General features: G+C 38.5%; 1 protein-coding gene across 4 annotated transcripts in view; it reads left to right on the top strand.

Moving 5' to 3' along the window:
- Positions 1–17,969, top strand: part of slc8a3 (solute carrier family 8 member 3) — a 42,126-nt gene that overhangs the window by 6,949 nt on the left and 17,208 nt on the right. For all 4 annotated transcript variants that reach the window (XM_084093832.1, XM_084093831.1, XM_084093830.1 and 1 more), the window contains exon 2: positions 5,647–7,503. In XM_084093832.1, coding sequence (XP_083949958.1) covers positions 5,732–7,503 — 1,772 coding nt within the window. In that variant the 5' untranslated portion in view covers positions 5,647–5,731. The remainder of the gene's footprint in view (positions 1–5,646; positions 7,504–17,969) is intronic.

Raw genomic sequence — 17,969 nt, 5'->3', positions numbered from 1 at the left:
TTTTTTTTTTGTTTAAAAGCAGAGGCTCTGTTCTTTCTTTTAATATATGGCATGTTCATATATTCATACAAAATATTCTGTGGCCATTACATTTTTGTGAAAATGATCAAAAGTGCTTGAGTTGGCTGACTACTGTAGATTTAAAGCATTTTTTTTGTGGGAACTGTCATAATTTTTTTGTCAGGATCCTTTGAATCGAAAGTTAAAAATTCAATTTAATGCGTCCTTGCTAAATAAAAGTATTAATTTCTTTAAAAAATCTTACTGTCTTCATAATATATGTAGTTATTACTGTATATTTTTTACATTTGTATTGATATGAAACCACCAAAATAAGTTTCCAGGAGATTTTTCAGTCAAGAGGTCAATCTGTGAGGTTTAGATCCTGTTTTTGTCAAATGTATTTTGGTTATATAAGTTCCTATACATTTTTAACTTTGCTAAGCAGTGAAAAATACAAATTCTATGTAAATGCTTGTGCATTTGCATGTATATAAATTCAGCAGAAGTTGTGAAACAACAGTTACGTCATGTCAACTGCATGTGATGCTCGCTATGCACTGATGTTAATGTTGTGTGATAGTTTGGTTGTTTTGCAGTAAATAAACTGTCTGGTCGCTGTGGTCCAGTGGATGAGATTCAGTTTCTCTGATGAGCAGATACAAACCCTCGCCTGGGCCCAAAACGCATACACATCTGAGATTTGTTTGATTTTTATGAGCATGATTTCAGAGACTCATAAAAATATTCCTGTCCCACGCGTTCCAGGGTGTTGCTATGGTAACAGGTGCTGACTTCATGTGCAGGGAAAAGACGGATCTTTAGCTTCAGAAACTCAGCGGCTATTCGGATATAATGCTACACAGCGCCACCTCAGACACACATACTTTTGGTTACGCTCTCAGAGGAGCAGCTTGTTTCAAAGATTTTAAATGTTGTTGTTTGGGATTGTTTGCTGATGCCTGCCCTGTAAGTGTGAGGGACATGTTGTAGTGCAGGGGTTTCCTGCAGAGTTTTACTCCAACCCTAATAAAACACACCTGAACAAGCTAATGGAGGTCTTCTGGATTACTTGAAACTTAGAGGCAGGTGAGTTTGATCAAGGTTGGAGTTAAACTTTGCAGGAAAGTGAATCTCAAGGCCCAGAGTTGAGAACTCCTGTTTTAGTGTCTTAAAAGTAACGGCTAAGGATGAAGAGAGGTTACAACTCATCGACACAGACAAGATTGTGTGTGTGTGTGTGTGGGGTAGTGGGTCTGTAGTAAATTGGAGTTATGCCAGACTATCACCCACAACCTGCTGTGACTAATTTTCCCCACATCTTCTAACTTATCAATAGTGGGTTTCACAAAACACACACACACAGTCTAAATCACATCAGTCTAAATGTAATCATCCAAAATCAATTGGCTTGCTATTTCCAGAACTTCTTCTCAATTACAGGCACACATCATGCTGAGATGTATGGTAGACCACTGCGGCCTGGTGTTGAAGCATCTCTGTACCCATACGGTATTTAGATGTCAGATTCATAACAGTTCTTTCAACAGCAGTCGATTACCACAATAAATAATTTTGACTAATAACATCAAGACTAAGGGATAGTTTGCTCAAAAATAAAAATTCTTCAGAAAAAAACAACATAAAAGATGTTTGAGAAATGTCTCAATGTCATTGTTGAAGTCAATTGTAACCAAAACTTCTTGATTCCCAACATTCTTCAAAATATCATCTTTTGTGTTCGCATTTGGTTTGAAACAACATGAGGGTGAGTGAATGAAGGCCGTGTTTAATTTTTGGCTGAACTGTCCCTTTAAATGTCATACAGTGCTCTTCAAAAGTTTGGAAACGCCTTAGGCAAAGTGGAGTTTAAATGCTTATCATTTTGTGATAACTCTGCATTGATGAGGAACAACACAAACTATGAAAACATTGTATTAAATAAAACGTATATAGCATCTCTGAACTGTTTTTTTAATTGGTCTGTTGTGTACTAACCTTAATTGATACTAAACTACAGGTGCCAAAGGGCTATTTATTGACATTATTATGTAATCAAAATGAAAGAGTATTAGTGTTATCAAAAGCCCTATATTCGGGACGGGACTAGTTTTCCTGGGGGACGTTAGAGAAATTCATCTTTCATTGACATGATTTTTAATCCCGTCCAAATCCGCCAAGTCTGTGTTTTTTCCTCACAAATTCAAGCGCAAATTACCTACTGTTTTTTGCCAATCTCAACGGTTCTCTGAGAAATCTAATCTCGTCCGATTGCGAATGTCTGTGATTGCTGATGTTGTATTATCCTAACTATTTTCCTTGTGTGTTTGTGCACCAATCTTCTGCATTCTTTCATTTGGTTTCAATTTGGATGGTATCTGACGAAAAAATTATATAAAATTAATAAATTACAGAGCCCCTAAAGGGACATGGTGAAGAAATAAATTTTATTTGTTTCAATTTAAAAAGTAAGCATTTATGCTGCCTTAATTTTAAGTTTAGTTAACTCATATATCCAAGTTGTCACTTGCAATTTCACATTTTAAGTTGACTAAACTTAAAATTAAGGCAGAACAAACACTTACTTTAAGTTAAAACAACAATTTTTTTACAGTGTATCTGTTACACGGGAACCAATGACAGAGATGAGAATGAATTAACATAGGATTTATTTGCAGAATGAGAATAACATGCCAACAGTGTGTAACACACAAACAACAACCGACAATCGAACAGGACAAAGGGAGTAACTTAGGGTACGTTTACACGACAACGATATGCTTAAAACGGAGTTTCCCGCGTACAGACGACACCAATGTAAAAACAATCACCATTCACACGGATTCACGAAAAACGACCAAAAACGCTGTATTCTGCTGCCAGGCCATTAGATGGCGATGAAACACTATAGACTAAACACATAATACGCATGTGCATGACGTCATCGTCTTCAGAGATTCGCGTTTTTTAAACCCGTTTTTAAAAGTGTGCGTTTTCAACCAACCAAAACGCCGTTGTCGTGTAAATGAACAGCCGTTCACGTTACGGTTTTAGTTGAAAACGGTGTTGTGTAAACAGCCCCTCAAATACACCGTGATGATTATCTAAAACGACGAACAGCTGTGAAGAATGGTGTTAGGTTCCATGGTGACAGATTTTGGCGGGAAACTAGAACAAAGGGAACACATGACATGAATGAAAACAAAACAAACTGAACGTGACTGTGACAGTATGAGATGGGAAGAAAACTTATTTGGCAATGCTTTTGCATTCTCTCGCAAATGTTTTGCTTTCCCCTGAGAACTTTGCGTTCACTCGTAAAGAACAGTTTTGAAAAGGTTTTGCGAGCGAATGCAAAGTTTTTGGGGGAAAGCAAAACATTTGTGAGAGAATGCAAAAGCAATTAAGAGAATGCCAAATAAGTTTTCTTCCCGTCTCATTATTTTTCTTCACCATGTCTTTTTAAGGGCTCCATGAGCCAGATCGCTTTCAAATGTTTTATTGAATGTTAATAAGAACAAAACATATTGTACATACAAGAGTACATTATAACCATACATGTCAGGGGTAAAAAACTAAATGCCTGAGAAACAGAAAGAAAAAAAGAACTTTAAAAAAAACCTTATTAAACCTATTAAACAGCTGTAGATTTTTCCTTGCTTTTAAGTTTGAACTTTTTGATATTGTTTCCACATATTTTAACATCAATTTTAAATTGTTCAAAATACTAATTTATGCAAGTTTATTATAAACAGCCACTGCTATAAACTCATGAAGTTTACTTAAATAGGGTTTTTATAAAAAAATAATTAAAAAAATCAACAAATAATAAATTAAAAGACATATGCCATACGTGATGCACGCACACACAGCATATGACCTTCCACATCTGGAAAAAAACACAGCCACCTCTGTAATAAACACGGAGATGTTTGTCCCGTCTGAGTCGGTACATGAAATAACAGACGTCAAGTGATAAGAATTGAAAATCAAACGTTGTTTAGATTAGAAAACTAGGATGGACTACAGGCACCAACATGTGACTACAGGCACCATCCTCTTCCCCTTTTCCTCCATCTTTTTTGTATACGTATATGGTAGTGTAGACAGAGAGGAGGGTATAGTTTGTAAGAGAGAGAGTTGTGGGGGGCAGCTCAAGGCTTCAGGCTGGGCTCTTTTGCTTTACAAAACAGTTTTTCCTCATTAGGCCTTCTGTTTCTACACTGTGCTGTTTACTTACAGCCCACTGCATATGTGTGAGTGTGAGTGTTTTATTTACTTAATATAGTCAGGTCTGGCCTGATGGCTCTTGCATAGTCCACTTATGTTCATGCATCTCTCTTGCAACATCTTTTTGGTGTTTGGAATAAGAAACATATGGAAGGAATTTGATAAGAAACATAAGACCTGGTTGATACTTAAATGAGACATCCATTATCAGTTATCAAAGAGCAACCCCTGAGTAATACAGAGTTCCTCTGAGTGTGTTCCTGTGTTAGAGAGAGCAAATGAACTGCACACACACCACCTCCATCTCCATGTGGATTCACCAGAGCTGCTCCCACACACTCCCACATGCACACTGTCATCTCCACTGGTGCAGTGGGATAAAAATGTAATGAAATAATAAGTGTCCATATTAGTTAATTATTCCCATCTCTCTGGGTGAAACCTGCACACATTTCATTTCCAGAACAGACACTGAAGCTCTGTTACACAACCTAGTGAGCCGCCTCACTGCCTACATTGGCGGCATTTTAACCATCATGTAACCTCTTAGTTAAAGGGATATCCTGTCATCATTTACTTACCTTTATGTCATTCTAAACCTGTATGATATGCTTTCTTCTGTACATCAGAGGTTCTTCAAAATATCTTATTTTGTGTTCCACAGAAAAAAGAAAGTCATAAAGGTTTGGAATGAAATGAGAGTGAGTAAATGGTGACAGAATTTCCATTTTTGGGTGAACTATCCCTTTATCTGGTTTGTAATATTCTACATGGGCAGCAATTCTGGGTGCCACACACATACTGTAGCACTCTCACTCTAAATAATTTAACTATTTTAATAGAGACTGGTGTTAACATGTTGCTAATCTTACAGCAGTCTACTCTATAAATAAATGACCATTTTTCTCAATTCTTTTCAGTATTTATTTAACTTCCACCATCTTCGCCTTTTTTTCACTGAGGGCGAACCAGTTGCTTTGCCAGTATTTGCCAAAAAAAGGGAGACTGCATTATTAATTTAGCTTTTGAAATGGGAGCCTGAAAATGCTGCCTCAATAGGAAGCATGTTGGAACGGAGCAGCACGCTGCCCTTGCGCTGTTGTTGATGTTTCCCAGTGCGTCATTTTGGACATTGCTTATTCTGGCAACATTCACACCTGCTGAGTGAGGCCTTTTAGCTTTCTGCTGTGTGGACCTTTAGTATTTCACCATATTATATCACACACGCACTGCTCACAAATCTAGCAAAGAATAATGGCTTTGTGTGCAGAATTCTCAGATGAGTTTGCTTACATTACATGTGCACTGTTCATACTCCCGACCACTGATGTCAGGTGTCTTTCTTCTGCCATTAGGAAGGTGTGAAGTACCGATTTCTTGTTCTCTGATTCACTATCTGCTTTTCTTCTGTCATAGGTGGCGTGTGGAACCAAAGACAGCCCAGTGCTGGATTCCCGAAGGACAGCTAGAGATCACAGACCCTTGAGGTGAAGGAGGGTGCATGGATCGCTTAAGGACAAAGACTTCTGCCTACCTCTGGTTGGGAGTGGTCTCCGTGGCAGCAACCTTCCTCTGCGCAGAGGCGCGAGTCACGCCAAGCCCGCCCCCCCTGAACACCACCGCATGCTTCGAGGAGACTGGTCGATGCCAACCTGGCATCATCTTACCCATCTGGTACCCCGAGGACCCTTCCATGGGTGACAAGATCGCAAGGGTCATTGTGTACTTCGTGGCAATGATTTACATGTTCCTGGGGGTGTCGATTATTGCAGATCGCTTCATGGCTGCCATTGAGGTAATCACCTCCCAGGAAAAGGAAATCATCATCAAGCGTCCGAACGGTGAGACGACAACCACGACAATCCGTGTGTGGAACGAGACCGTGTCCAACCTCACGCTCATGGCGTTGGGCTCCTCCGCCCCTGAGATCATGCTTTCCGTCATCGAAGTTTGCGGACACGATTTCCATGCCGGTGAACTCGGCCCATCCACCATTGTAGGCAGTGCCGCTTTCAACATGTTTGTGATCATCGGCCTGTGCGTGTCGGTGATCCCGGAGGGGGAGGTCCGGAAGGTGAAACACCTGCGTGTGTTTTTCGTGACGGCGGCATGGAGCGTGTTTGCATACATCTGGCTCTACATGATCCTGGCCGTCATCTCGCCCAACGTAGTCCAAGTATGGGAAGGGCTTCTCACCTTGGCGTTTTTCCCCATCTGTGTCATTCTGGCTTGGGTTGCTGACCGTCGCCTGCTCTTCTACAAGTTCATGCACAAGAAATATCGCACGGACAAGCACAGAGGCGTCATTATCGAGACGGCGGGTGACCGCTCCAAAGGCATCGAAATGGACGGAAAGATGATGAATTCTCATTTTGTCGATGGCGGAGCTGCTAGTAACTTGATGGGCCTGATTGAGGGCAAGGAGGTGGACGAGTCTCGCAGAGATATGATCCGTATCCTGAAGGACCTGAAGCAGAAACACCCGGAGAAGGAGCTGGACCAGCTAGTGGAGATGGCCAACTATTATGCACTGTCACACCAACAGAAAAGCAGAGCGTTTTATCGTATCCAGGCCACGAGGATGATGACTGGTGCCGGGAACATCCTCAAGAAGCATGTGGCCGAGCAGGCCAAACGCAGCACTAGTGTTCAAGAAGTTCACGTAGAAGAACCTGAGGAGTTTGTGTCCCGTATTGTGTTCGAGCCTGCCATTTACCAGTGTCTAGAGAACTGCGGGGCTGTTCTACTCACGATAATGCGTAAAGGTGGCGACATCGCTAATACAATCTATGTGGATTATAAAACGGAGGACGGCTCGGCGAATGCCGGTGCGGACTATGAGTTCACGGAGGGAACGGTGGTGTTCAAACCTGGTGAAGTTGTCAAGGAAATCGCCGTTGGCATCATCGATGACGACATCTTTGAGGAGGACGAGCATTTCTTCCTGCGGCTCAGTAATGTGCGTGTTCTGGAGACCGAGGATGAGGTGCTCTCACCCAGTAGCCTGCCGTACCCAAAGGCCTTGTTAGGATTCCCTGCTGTTGCCACAGTTACCATCCTCGATGATGACCACGCAGGCATCTTCACTTTTGAAAGCGAGTCCATGCACGCGAGTGAGAGTGTGGGCATCATGGAAGTGAAAGTGCTGCGGACATCAGGAGCGAGAGGGACTGTCATCATTCCTTTCCGCACAATGGAGGGACTCGCTAAGGGCGGCGGAGAGGACTTTGAGGACGCCTACGGTGAACTAGAGTTCAAAAACGACGAGACCTGGTAAATATGCTTTATTTTAAATCAAGCTCAAAGATATACAGTGGCCCCAAATATTTGTAGACTTTTGGATATGCCATTGTAAATGCCATTGTTGCACTAGATGTCAAACTGTTATTGCAAAATGTCAAACCAAGTGTCATTTGCAAACAGATGATGCTAAAGCTAAATAACTTGACCTTTCTGAGTCAATTTTCAATTACTTTTGCACCAGCTTGTGTAAAAAACTGATGTATGAAGTCACGCAGGTGTTCTAGAAGAGAAACCACAGGCATAGCTGATCACATTGACATGTCTTATTAACATTTGACAACCAGAATGAATTCAAATACTTTTTAGTCTTACTTTTATTTAAAACCCATGAATACTACTTTTTTGTGAAATGCTTTTTCTTGAAAAGTGTATATTTAATTCACATAAATGCCTCCATGGTTTGCTATTTTGTTATGTATTGCAAGGAACATTTTTAAGTGTGGTGTACAGTAAGTGTTCAGATAGTATTTGGGGCCACTGTAAGAATGTAGTGGGATGTAGGATGCATGTAGTTAAGGAGTTGTGAGTTGATTTTTTATGTTTGAGACCAATGAATGTTGAGTTGGTCATGCTGTGTTGTAATGGCTGTAGTAGAAGGACACATTTGCCGAAAGACTTTTTTTTCCTTACTGTTTTTTTGTCAACTTTGTAAATGTTTTGTGACTTCCAATATAAGTGATATAAAATGTAATCACGTTTACATACGTGCATACATACATTCTCTGTTTTAGCATACACACACACTCCATTGAGGTTTAGGGAGTTTTTCTGAGATTTCTCTCAGGAATGTTGGTGTTTAATTAATCCAGTTCATTCATGTGAGATTTGAAAGAGATCCAGTAATAACGGTAACACACAGACCAGATAGAAACACACACAGAGAGAGAGACGTGCTGGTCCAGATATGCTGCTGGGTATTAATAGTTCAGTAAGAATATTCACAGCATATTCCACATGACACTCCAACCCACCCACGGTCTATATGTAAGAGTATGTGAGTAGCTGACACATGCCCATGGACTTTTTTTTCTTCTTTTGAATTAACATCAAGAATTTGTTTCAAATCTATATTTAAATGTAAGGGAATGTGTACTGTTACTGTATGTCTATGTTTCACCATTTTAATCACTTTTTTTTCCATTTAAAGTGTCTTGTGGTGAGACCAATGAATTTTTAAACTCCGAATATTGCATGTCTTCCCTGAATTAATATGAGATCATAAAACATGCATCATAATGAATAAAATAGTTTAAATGGAGTATAGCATGTCACATTGTAGGACATGTCAACTTTCCCAAAGTATTTCATGTCAACTACCCATGTGCTGTTAATGGAAGTACTCCATTCATCCGCAAGAAGTAAACGTTTAAAAGTATTACAGTGTTTTAACCCCTTAACTGTCACCCACACATTAAAATGCACTATTCAAGCTTAAATGGTTGTAATTCAAGAATGCTTTGGAGTATTTTAAAGGGAAAAAATAGCAGATTATTACTGAAGTGAAAGCACTTCAAAAAATTAAAGTATGAAAAAGTTATGGAAGTTTAAATGTACATTAAATCAAATATAATTTATTTAATATTTTTTCTTTTATATAAAATATATATTTTACAAAATACTTTTACTATAAAATTACTATAAAATCAAAGCCATATATCTAACGAAGTTGTGTTCTAAATTTGAAGTTGATATCACAAAAATTGAAGTTCCCATGAGATTTTGTTTAGGCGTAATACCAGAAATAGCCACCGGGTGACATTGAATTCCATTGAATTTAATTGTATGCATTCTGCCATAACAAATTAATAAATTTCTGTCCAAATAACACTTCTGTCACAAAATATGGAACCTTGAGACTCAGACCTTTCTGACAATATGTGTTTTGTCAAGATTAGAAAAGATTTTGATCATAAATTATGAAACATGATGCCCAAAAGGGGAGGAGCCTGATAAAATAATTTAGAGTACTGTTTCTATGGTAACGCAATGTCCAATTTCAAAACGGTTTTCACAGGATGAATTCTGAGATCGTAAGCTTTCAAATGATACCTAATTTATGATAACTACTAAAATATGTAATGTAATAAAAAAAAGCGATAAAAAAGATAATATATTTTAGAGGATAATATATATTATAATTTTTAGAGGATAATATTATTTAATAATTTTTTATTGACAAATACTAGATTATATGTTATATTATGAACTTTTAGCATGAAAACCAACGTTTCAATTATTAAAAGTGTGTGCGTAAACTTTTTGTGACAAAGGTCAAAACTGTAGATTTTTTGAGGTGCACTCTTGTCATAAATTCATCTATTTCTGTTCCTACACAATTTCTAACAAAAAACAGTGCTAAAATATCTATTTAGGAGCCTTAGACCTTTCCAACGATATATAGTTTGTCATGATTAGATTAGGATTTAATTGTAATATATTGAAGTAAACTTAAACGTGGTGACAACTCGTGTGTGTGTGTGTGTGTGTGTGTGTGTGTGTGTGTGTGTGTTTGTGTCCAATAAGATTTTTTTTAAAGAAATTAATACTTCTATAATGATCAAATGTTACAGTATAGACATGAACCTTCTATTTATCAAAAATACTGTAAAAAAATCTATCAAGGTTTTCACAAAATGATTAAGAACAACTGCTATCAACATTGATAATAATGATAAAATGTTTCTTGAGCCCCAAATCAGCATAATGAAATGATAATGAAAGAGTTTTCAGTTTTAAGCAAATGATCTGCAACTCGATTCGACTGACCAAATTTAGGCACGAATGTGTCATTTCTGCCACAGTGTTTTACATACTCCTTAATTATTAAAGATACAAAAAAAAGTAATTGAAAGTCTACTGGGAATAAATATCTGGGGACGCACAGACAGATTGCTTGTCATTGCAAACTTGTGCAAGTAACAATGCATCCAAACACTGTAAGTGGTATCATGTCTAGGCTAGCGAGTGACACTTCAGCTGGTGTCGTACCATAAAATGGGATGAAGGTATCGTGACAACCCTAGTACACGAATAGCAGGCACCATTCCTCAGGGACGGCTGAGTCAATGGACTGCTTGCGGAGAGAAAGTTGAGTAAAGACATCTGCATCTATCATAACCAAGCACCTGCCATTGCCACCAACAGGGTTTTAATCACAGGCACCCAAACCAATGCACTAACTAACTAGATTATATGGAGCTATCCTTCCCTCTGTTCTGCTATAATAAAGGTCCACAGTCGATATACGGTAGATATACACAATCTGTCTCTCTCTCTCTTCTTTGTAGTAGGTTTCTAGAGTTTTATGTCACAGTGACCCCTTTTCACTGACCTTTAACCCTTTGGAGTTAGAGACAGAAGATGAGAGACAAGGATATTTAGAGAAAAATATTTAACCTACTAAACCTCTCCGTCTATTTATATCATCTCTTTTTTTACTGTGTATACGTCATTGTGTGAGTTTGAGAGCGTGTACATATTGAGAGTGTGTACATAGTATTTATGTGAAAATATGTACGGTAGTATGCATGAGCGTGTTTATGAGTGTGTATGTGGTCCTGGAAAACCCTACATTGTGGGCAGGGCCGGAAATACTTAATATTGTGACGTGCAAAATAAATTTTTGGGCCCCCCCAAACACTGCAAATAAGACACTCTTCTCTGCTCCTCAAATACTGTACATAAAACATTAGCCTTTCTATATAGTGTTTCTTGAGTAAAGTCAATCTTGACTTACGTTTGCATCGCAAACAAGCAGAGATGGTCTAAAATGTGCAGCACTTCATTCAAGATTGAGGCGGGTGGAGTTAAGAGGTTTTACTTACAGCTTCATTTATGATTTTTTTTTTTTAGCACAGTATAAAAATAATTATGTCTATGGGAAGTCCCCATAAAACGTGGAAACCCAATGTCTGTGTGAGTTTGTGAGTGAGTGAGTGTGTGATCGAGTGTCTGTGTGTGCGTGTGTGTGTGTGTGTCGGGGATCTCCTTCTCGGCTAGTTATATTCCCATGATGCTGCAGCACGATGCACCAGAATGCACCAGGAACCAATTCTCTCTTCTCTCTCTCTCATTCTTTCTCTTTCAAGTATTTTTATTTCAGATCACCAGGACTCTCTTTCTGGCCCAGTTTTATCGGCTTTAATTTATTATACCACTTATGTTGGTTGGTAGTAATGCAGTTTTTGTGAGTGGAAAGCTTTATTTGAGTTAATTAATAATTGGCTAAGATTTGAGTTGTTGTAGTTTCTGACTTTATGTAATTTGAGTTAACAATTTAAGAAACTAGTTTATGAGTTAGTAGCTTGCAGTTTGGTCACAAATTTTTTATGAATTTGCTGTAAATATAGTCACTTGGAGTTAAGTATTTTATTATTGTGTATAATTCACATGCAGTTTTTTATTATTATTTATTACTATTTAGATTTTTTTAAATAAAGCATATAAAAAATGATAGTCAGTGGAGTTAGTTGCTGTGACTATAGTCACTGGAGTTTGTGTGTTAGTAGCTTTAATTATTGTGCATGTAGTTCAGTCAGCATTTGGTCGAAGGATGAAAGGAAAGCAACAGTAGAAAGAGGATCTGTATCATTAGCCTTCTCCTCTGATTCTTCTCTGCCCTGGTTTTCTGTCTCTCGCCTCCCTTTGGGCTTTCAAACGTTTTTTATTTATTTTTTAAATCTGCAGTTATAGCAGAGATCCACAGTGTAATGAATCATTTAGATAAAGTAAACATTATTAATTCTTTATGATGAAATAAAAGGTGCTTCTTCTTGAGAATGTGTTTTGGTTTCTTCATAGAACACAAACATGTTTTGGCAAATATATCAGGAGTAATTCTGCCATTATGAAGCATAATAAGCAGAGAGTCTCCTGTCGTGAGTTCTTTGCAGGCGTTTGGCTAATTGGTAATTGTGTAAAGTTAAAAAGATGTTCATCATGTTTAATGTACCGATTTTGTTTCCTGCCTATACTTTGCCTAGTTACTTGCACTTAAAGGGGTACTCCACTTTTTTTGGAAATAGGCTCATTTTACAACTCCCCCAGAGTTAAACAGTTGAGTCTTACCGTTTTCGAATCTATTCAGCCGAACTCCGGGATCAGCCTAGAAAATCGCAAAATCGGAAATCGCGATTTTCTAGGCTGATCCCGGAGTTCGGCTGAATGGATTCGAAAACGGTAAAACTCAACTGTTTAACTCAGGGGGAGTTGTAAAATGAGCCTATTTCTAAAAAAAGTGGAGTATCCCTTTAACAATAATAAGTCAACACAGTTCATAAAAGCTGTACAGCCCAGTTATGAAGCATTCGAGGATTGTTTTTAACTGACCACCATAATTCTGTGGTGTGGTCCAAGCCGTCACAGTTCAGGGAAATAAATGCAAAACATTGTACTGCCAAGTATCTAAGATCATATCGAGGGACTGTGCTTGTGTCTGTGTAAATCTGAGTTCACTTCACTCTTGTTTTACTACATTCACTCCAGACATCAGCTCGAGCATCTTAGTGACTCCTGTGAATGGAAAAATTCCTTGTGACAGAAAGTGAGAGAGCAGATGAGGAGAGCTGCTTGAATAATGGATTGAACAGCAAAGAGGATGAATATATGATGTAAATCATAAATAAATTTGGATTTCAAGGAATTCTTCATCCAAAAGTGAAAGTTCTGTCTTCATTTACACCCATATGTAGATCCAGACCCCTATGACTTTCCTTTTTCAGTTTTGTGTAAGTAACAGACTGAAATTTATGTATCAGTATTGGCAATATTTGATTGTACTTGATAAGTGGTGTTGTCCATGCCTAATATTCTGCCCAGGAGGAGCTGCATGGTGGCAATGTTGTTTGTGTGTTTTTCTTCAGGGCTCTAATTTAATATGCAGTAGTGTTAATTCAGTTTGATGCAGTAGTGTTAATTCAGTTTGATCCTAGCACACTTTGCTCATCTCTCTCTCTCTCTCTCTCTCTCTCTCTCTCTCTCTCTCTCTCTCTCTCTCTCTCTCTCTCTCTCTCTCTCTCTCTCTCTCTCTCTCTCTCTCTCTCTCTCTCTCTCTCTCTCTCGTCCGACCGACCGACAGGACCAGTTTTCCCTGAGGAGGTTAGGTATATTTGTGTTTTGCAGACATCAAAACGAATCTGTGTTGTTCTCACAACCTTGGTAAAGAGGAAATTACCTACTATTTTTGGGCTAACGTGGTCGTCTGAGAAATCCAATTCCGTTCGGACAGGAATGTCACTGATTGAGGTTGATATTGAGATTCTTTCTTTCACTACCAATCTAATTTAATTTGACTTTAGTTGAATACTGTAACTAAAGCTAAACGTTGCAGATTATTATGGATCTACAAGTACTTTTCTGGGGTGAAATATCAGGCAGTGGTTAAGTACTTCTCCAACTAAAATAGGAAATGAAATCAACAAAACAAAAGTAAATTAATCAAGGAGAGTCTGGGCATGGGCTGCTCAGAACAGAAACTCATTTATGATCCTGAACTTAATTAGTTCTTCCTCTTTATTATGCACATACTGCAATGTTACGCAAACTGTTTTCTATTTGAATAATTTTTAATCCTGTGATGGTATTGATGAAGTTTAAATCATCCTATACTGATGATTTGGTGCTCAAGAAACACACTGTGTGGCAGTATTTGAGGATTTTTTTTTTTTTTTTCAAGATTTCATTGATGAATAGAAAGTTCAAAAGAACATCATTTATTTGAAATAGAAATATTTCATATCAATGTAAAGGTCTTTACTGTCAATTTTGATCAATCGAATGCATCCTTGCTGAATAAAACTATTAATTTCTTTAAAACAAAATCATACTGACCCCAAACTATACATAGTGTATATATAGTGCGATTTACAGTTGTTGTTAGCTTTAACCTGGGTCACAGTCGAGGCTGAAGTATGCGGCACATATTCATCAGCGAGTTTCATTGACATTGTGACCACTGAGCCGTTATAATTAACATACACAGAAAGAGACGGTGGAGCCCTTTGGAATCCCCTTTGGAATCTCAAGACAGTTCGACTGAACACTGGCAGTAACATTACAGACAGGGATCGATCAATGAAATGATTACAGCACTCTCCACTGTGAATCAAAATCCTATCCGTAAGAACCCTCTACAGCCATTTTCCGCAGAGGAATTGCTGATTAAAGACATTGCGAACAAACACACTGCGACTACAGTATGAGCATCGCATTGATCAAACCAGTGGTGCACTGGGTCTAAAGATCCAGTCTCAGCAGCACAAAGCTCAATTCTGCTGTAATTCTGGTTCTGATGTTATTAGACACGAGTCAGGTATCTCCCTCTCCATCCCATAAGTAGTTCCCATGGTGATGGCCACCTGTAGGCAGGGTCCAAAATTAACTTTCTGTCACACCAGTGTTAGACCATAAATATTTTTAAAACTACAAACAAAGAAAATTATAACATTCAGAAAATGTATATATATGTGTATATATATATATATATATAATGTATTTTTATAGTCTCTTATGCTCACCAAGGCTGCATTTATTTGATCAAAAATACAGTAAAATTGTGAAATATTAGTAGACTTTAAAATTTAACTCTTTTCTATTTTAATATATTTTAAAAAGTATTTTATTCCTGTGATGGCAAAGCTGAATTTTCAGCATCATTACGTCTTCAGTGTCACATGATCCTTCAGAAATCATTCTAATATGCTAATGATTTGCTGCTCAGAAAACATTTCTTATTATTATCAATGTTGAAAACAGATGTGCTGCTGAATATTTTTGTGGAAACTGTGATGCACATTTATTTTCTGGATTCTTTAATTAAAGTTCAAAAGAACAGCATTTATTTGAAATAAATTGTAATAAATTGAAATTGAATGAATATATAATTTATATATTTAAACTTTAGGCAAAAATTTGTTTTTTTTGGTTGGTGTCAGCTTTTTTATTTGAATCTTATACTATATATTATCACTACAATCAATTTAAACAATGTATTATGCAGTTCCAGCCGCTGGAGAGCAACCATTTTATTTGCTTGCCAAAACCAATTTTTACTTGAATTTGGCACTTAGCGAGTGTTAATTCGGACCCTGGCGGTAGGTTGCAGGTTAATCAGAGGGTAATAGCACAGCCCCTCACAGTTGAGTACAGAAGTGGCCCCATCTGAATCTCAGCGTCACGCTAGTAGCTAGCTAAGCATGTTATTAGCGCCACTAGCGCTGACCACCCTGGGCTTTAGGTTCCGGTCTATTGTTAATAGCCACCAGTGGAGTCTTGTCTGAGATTAGCTCCAGGAAACAACACTAACAAGAGTAAGTTATCTTGTATAGACATTTTCACACACAATCATATTGAGTGTGTTAGCATACCGAATCCAGAAAGTATCCTGGAAGGCTGGAGTGTGTATGTGTGTGGAGCCAGAGCTTTGCTCCTTTTCAGCTGAAGAAAGCTGTGTCTCCTTGGCAACCACAGAGAGCACGAGCTCGCAGGCATGTGCGTGAACACAGTGTGTGTTTGTGTTTGCGTTGAGTCAAATTAGTCTGTGAACGTGTATCCCTGGTTGTGTGTGTATTTGCCCATCAGTGCAGACATGCATGCTCTCGCACACACACACACACACACCCTTTTCACTGCAGGGTTTATTTTTAGCACGTGTCTCTTATATAATCAGGGTGACACTGGGGAGAACATAGACTCTCTCCCTCTCCTTCCTCCTCACTCTTGGTTTGGATGAGACAGAGGTTTTCTTAGTTGCATATTTCTGGTGCAGTAATGATGCTCGAGAGTGTCTCTGTGCCTGCAGGTCTGAATTACTGAATATAGACGAAAAGATACTGCATAAATACAACCAGTATGCCTGGAACACCTCACAGACACACAACACTACGCCATTCACACACAGAGCGCGTGGGAGAGGGAGTCTGTATGCAAGTTTATATTAGTTTTTAATTAAATTGGAGTCTGTCAATCAGTTCAGGGCCTAATTATAATCCACTTTATATCAGTGTTGTTATTGTTAACTAAAACTATTAAACTTGTGTTTGTTAATTGAAATAAAGCTGAAATAAAATTAAATATTAGATGAAAAACTTTAACGTAAATACTTTTTTTTGCCTTGGCACTATCGGAAATAGTTTAAATTGAATTACTAGTTTTAAAGCTGAAAAAATATCAATTTAAAGCTAAATAGAAATATAAAAAATCACCTAAGAAAATTTCTAAAATTAAAATGAAAACTGAAAATGTAAAAAATAAAAGCTAATTCAATTAATAAATACTTTAATGGTATATAAATAATATAATCACACTGCTTCATGGCACTGTGCGTTCAAACACACTTTCTTAGGGTATGTTTACTCATCAACGATATACTAACAACGGAAAATGTTTTTTATTTTGTTTTTTCACATACAGATGACAACCTTGTCAAAACGATTCCTGTTCACACGGATCTGCGAAAATGGATAAAAGCACTGTATTATTCATGCCAGGCCAGTAGTTGGCGATGTCACTTAGTAAAGAAAAACTAAGCGCCTACAGACTGAACGCGTAATATGCATGATCATGATGTCACCATTTTCACGAATTCGTGTTAAAGTAGTTTACACAGAGACGCTAAACTTGCACTTTGAAACCCATTTTCTGAAGTGTACGTTTTCAGGCCCAAAAAAAGCTGTTGTGTAAATGAACGGCCAAAACGCATTAAAAAGTTTTCCAGTTTTAGTTGAAAACGGTGTTGTGTAAATGGCCCCTTAGACTTGACTGTAAATCAATCTGTCTCCTATGCTTTCATTGTGTTTTTGGTTTAGTCCTGGGACCTAGTTTTCCCCAGTCTGTTTAATTAGTTAAAGGAGAGAGAAGAACGGACCCAACAGAAAACAGCATGGCCTCACCTGCTGTACTGATGTTATGCCTCAAGCAGGACCAGTAAAGCCTCGAGGCCCACATCAGCGGATTTCTCTACCAGATGAGCCTAACGGACTTCCCCGTTCGCTCCCTGTGTGTGCTTTCTTTCTTGCCAGCCTTAACGAGTGCACAAAGGCTCGGTGTGGGTCCTCGGGCACATTCGCAGAGTTCGTCAAGTGGGTGCTGGTGTGCAACGAGTCCCAGTTCACCGTCTACCAGCCCCGCTCCGACTCCAGAGCCGCCAGAGACCAGCCATCCACCCCCGACACGATGGAGTTGCCTGTGCCCACTGCAGACCATAGAGACCAGCCCGCCGCGATGGACGAGCCCAAACCAGAGAGGAGGTCGGAAGGAGTCATCGCCGCGGAGCCCAACCACCGCTAGAGTCTGCCCAGGTGCGTGAGCCGGCAACATCGTTCGTCGTGGAGGGAATTTTAGTGGAGTTCGATGGGATGGAGGGGAGCCATTATGGACTCTGGTATTTAGAGGAGCTTAAATACATTTTTGAGGTTAACTTAATGGTCTTTTTGGAGAGA

Source organism: Abramis brama (genome assembly GCF_963993115.1).
Source record: "Abramis brama genome assembly, chromosome: 19".
In the NCBI taxonomy this organism is placed as follows: domain Eukaryota; kingdom Metazoa; phylum Chordata; class Actinopteri; order Cypriniformes; family Leuciscidae; genus Abramis; species Abramis brama.
This window is presented reverse-complemented; position numbering and strand designations above follow the sequence as displayed.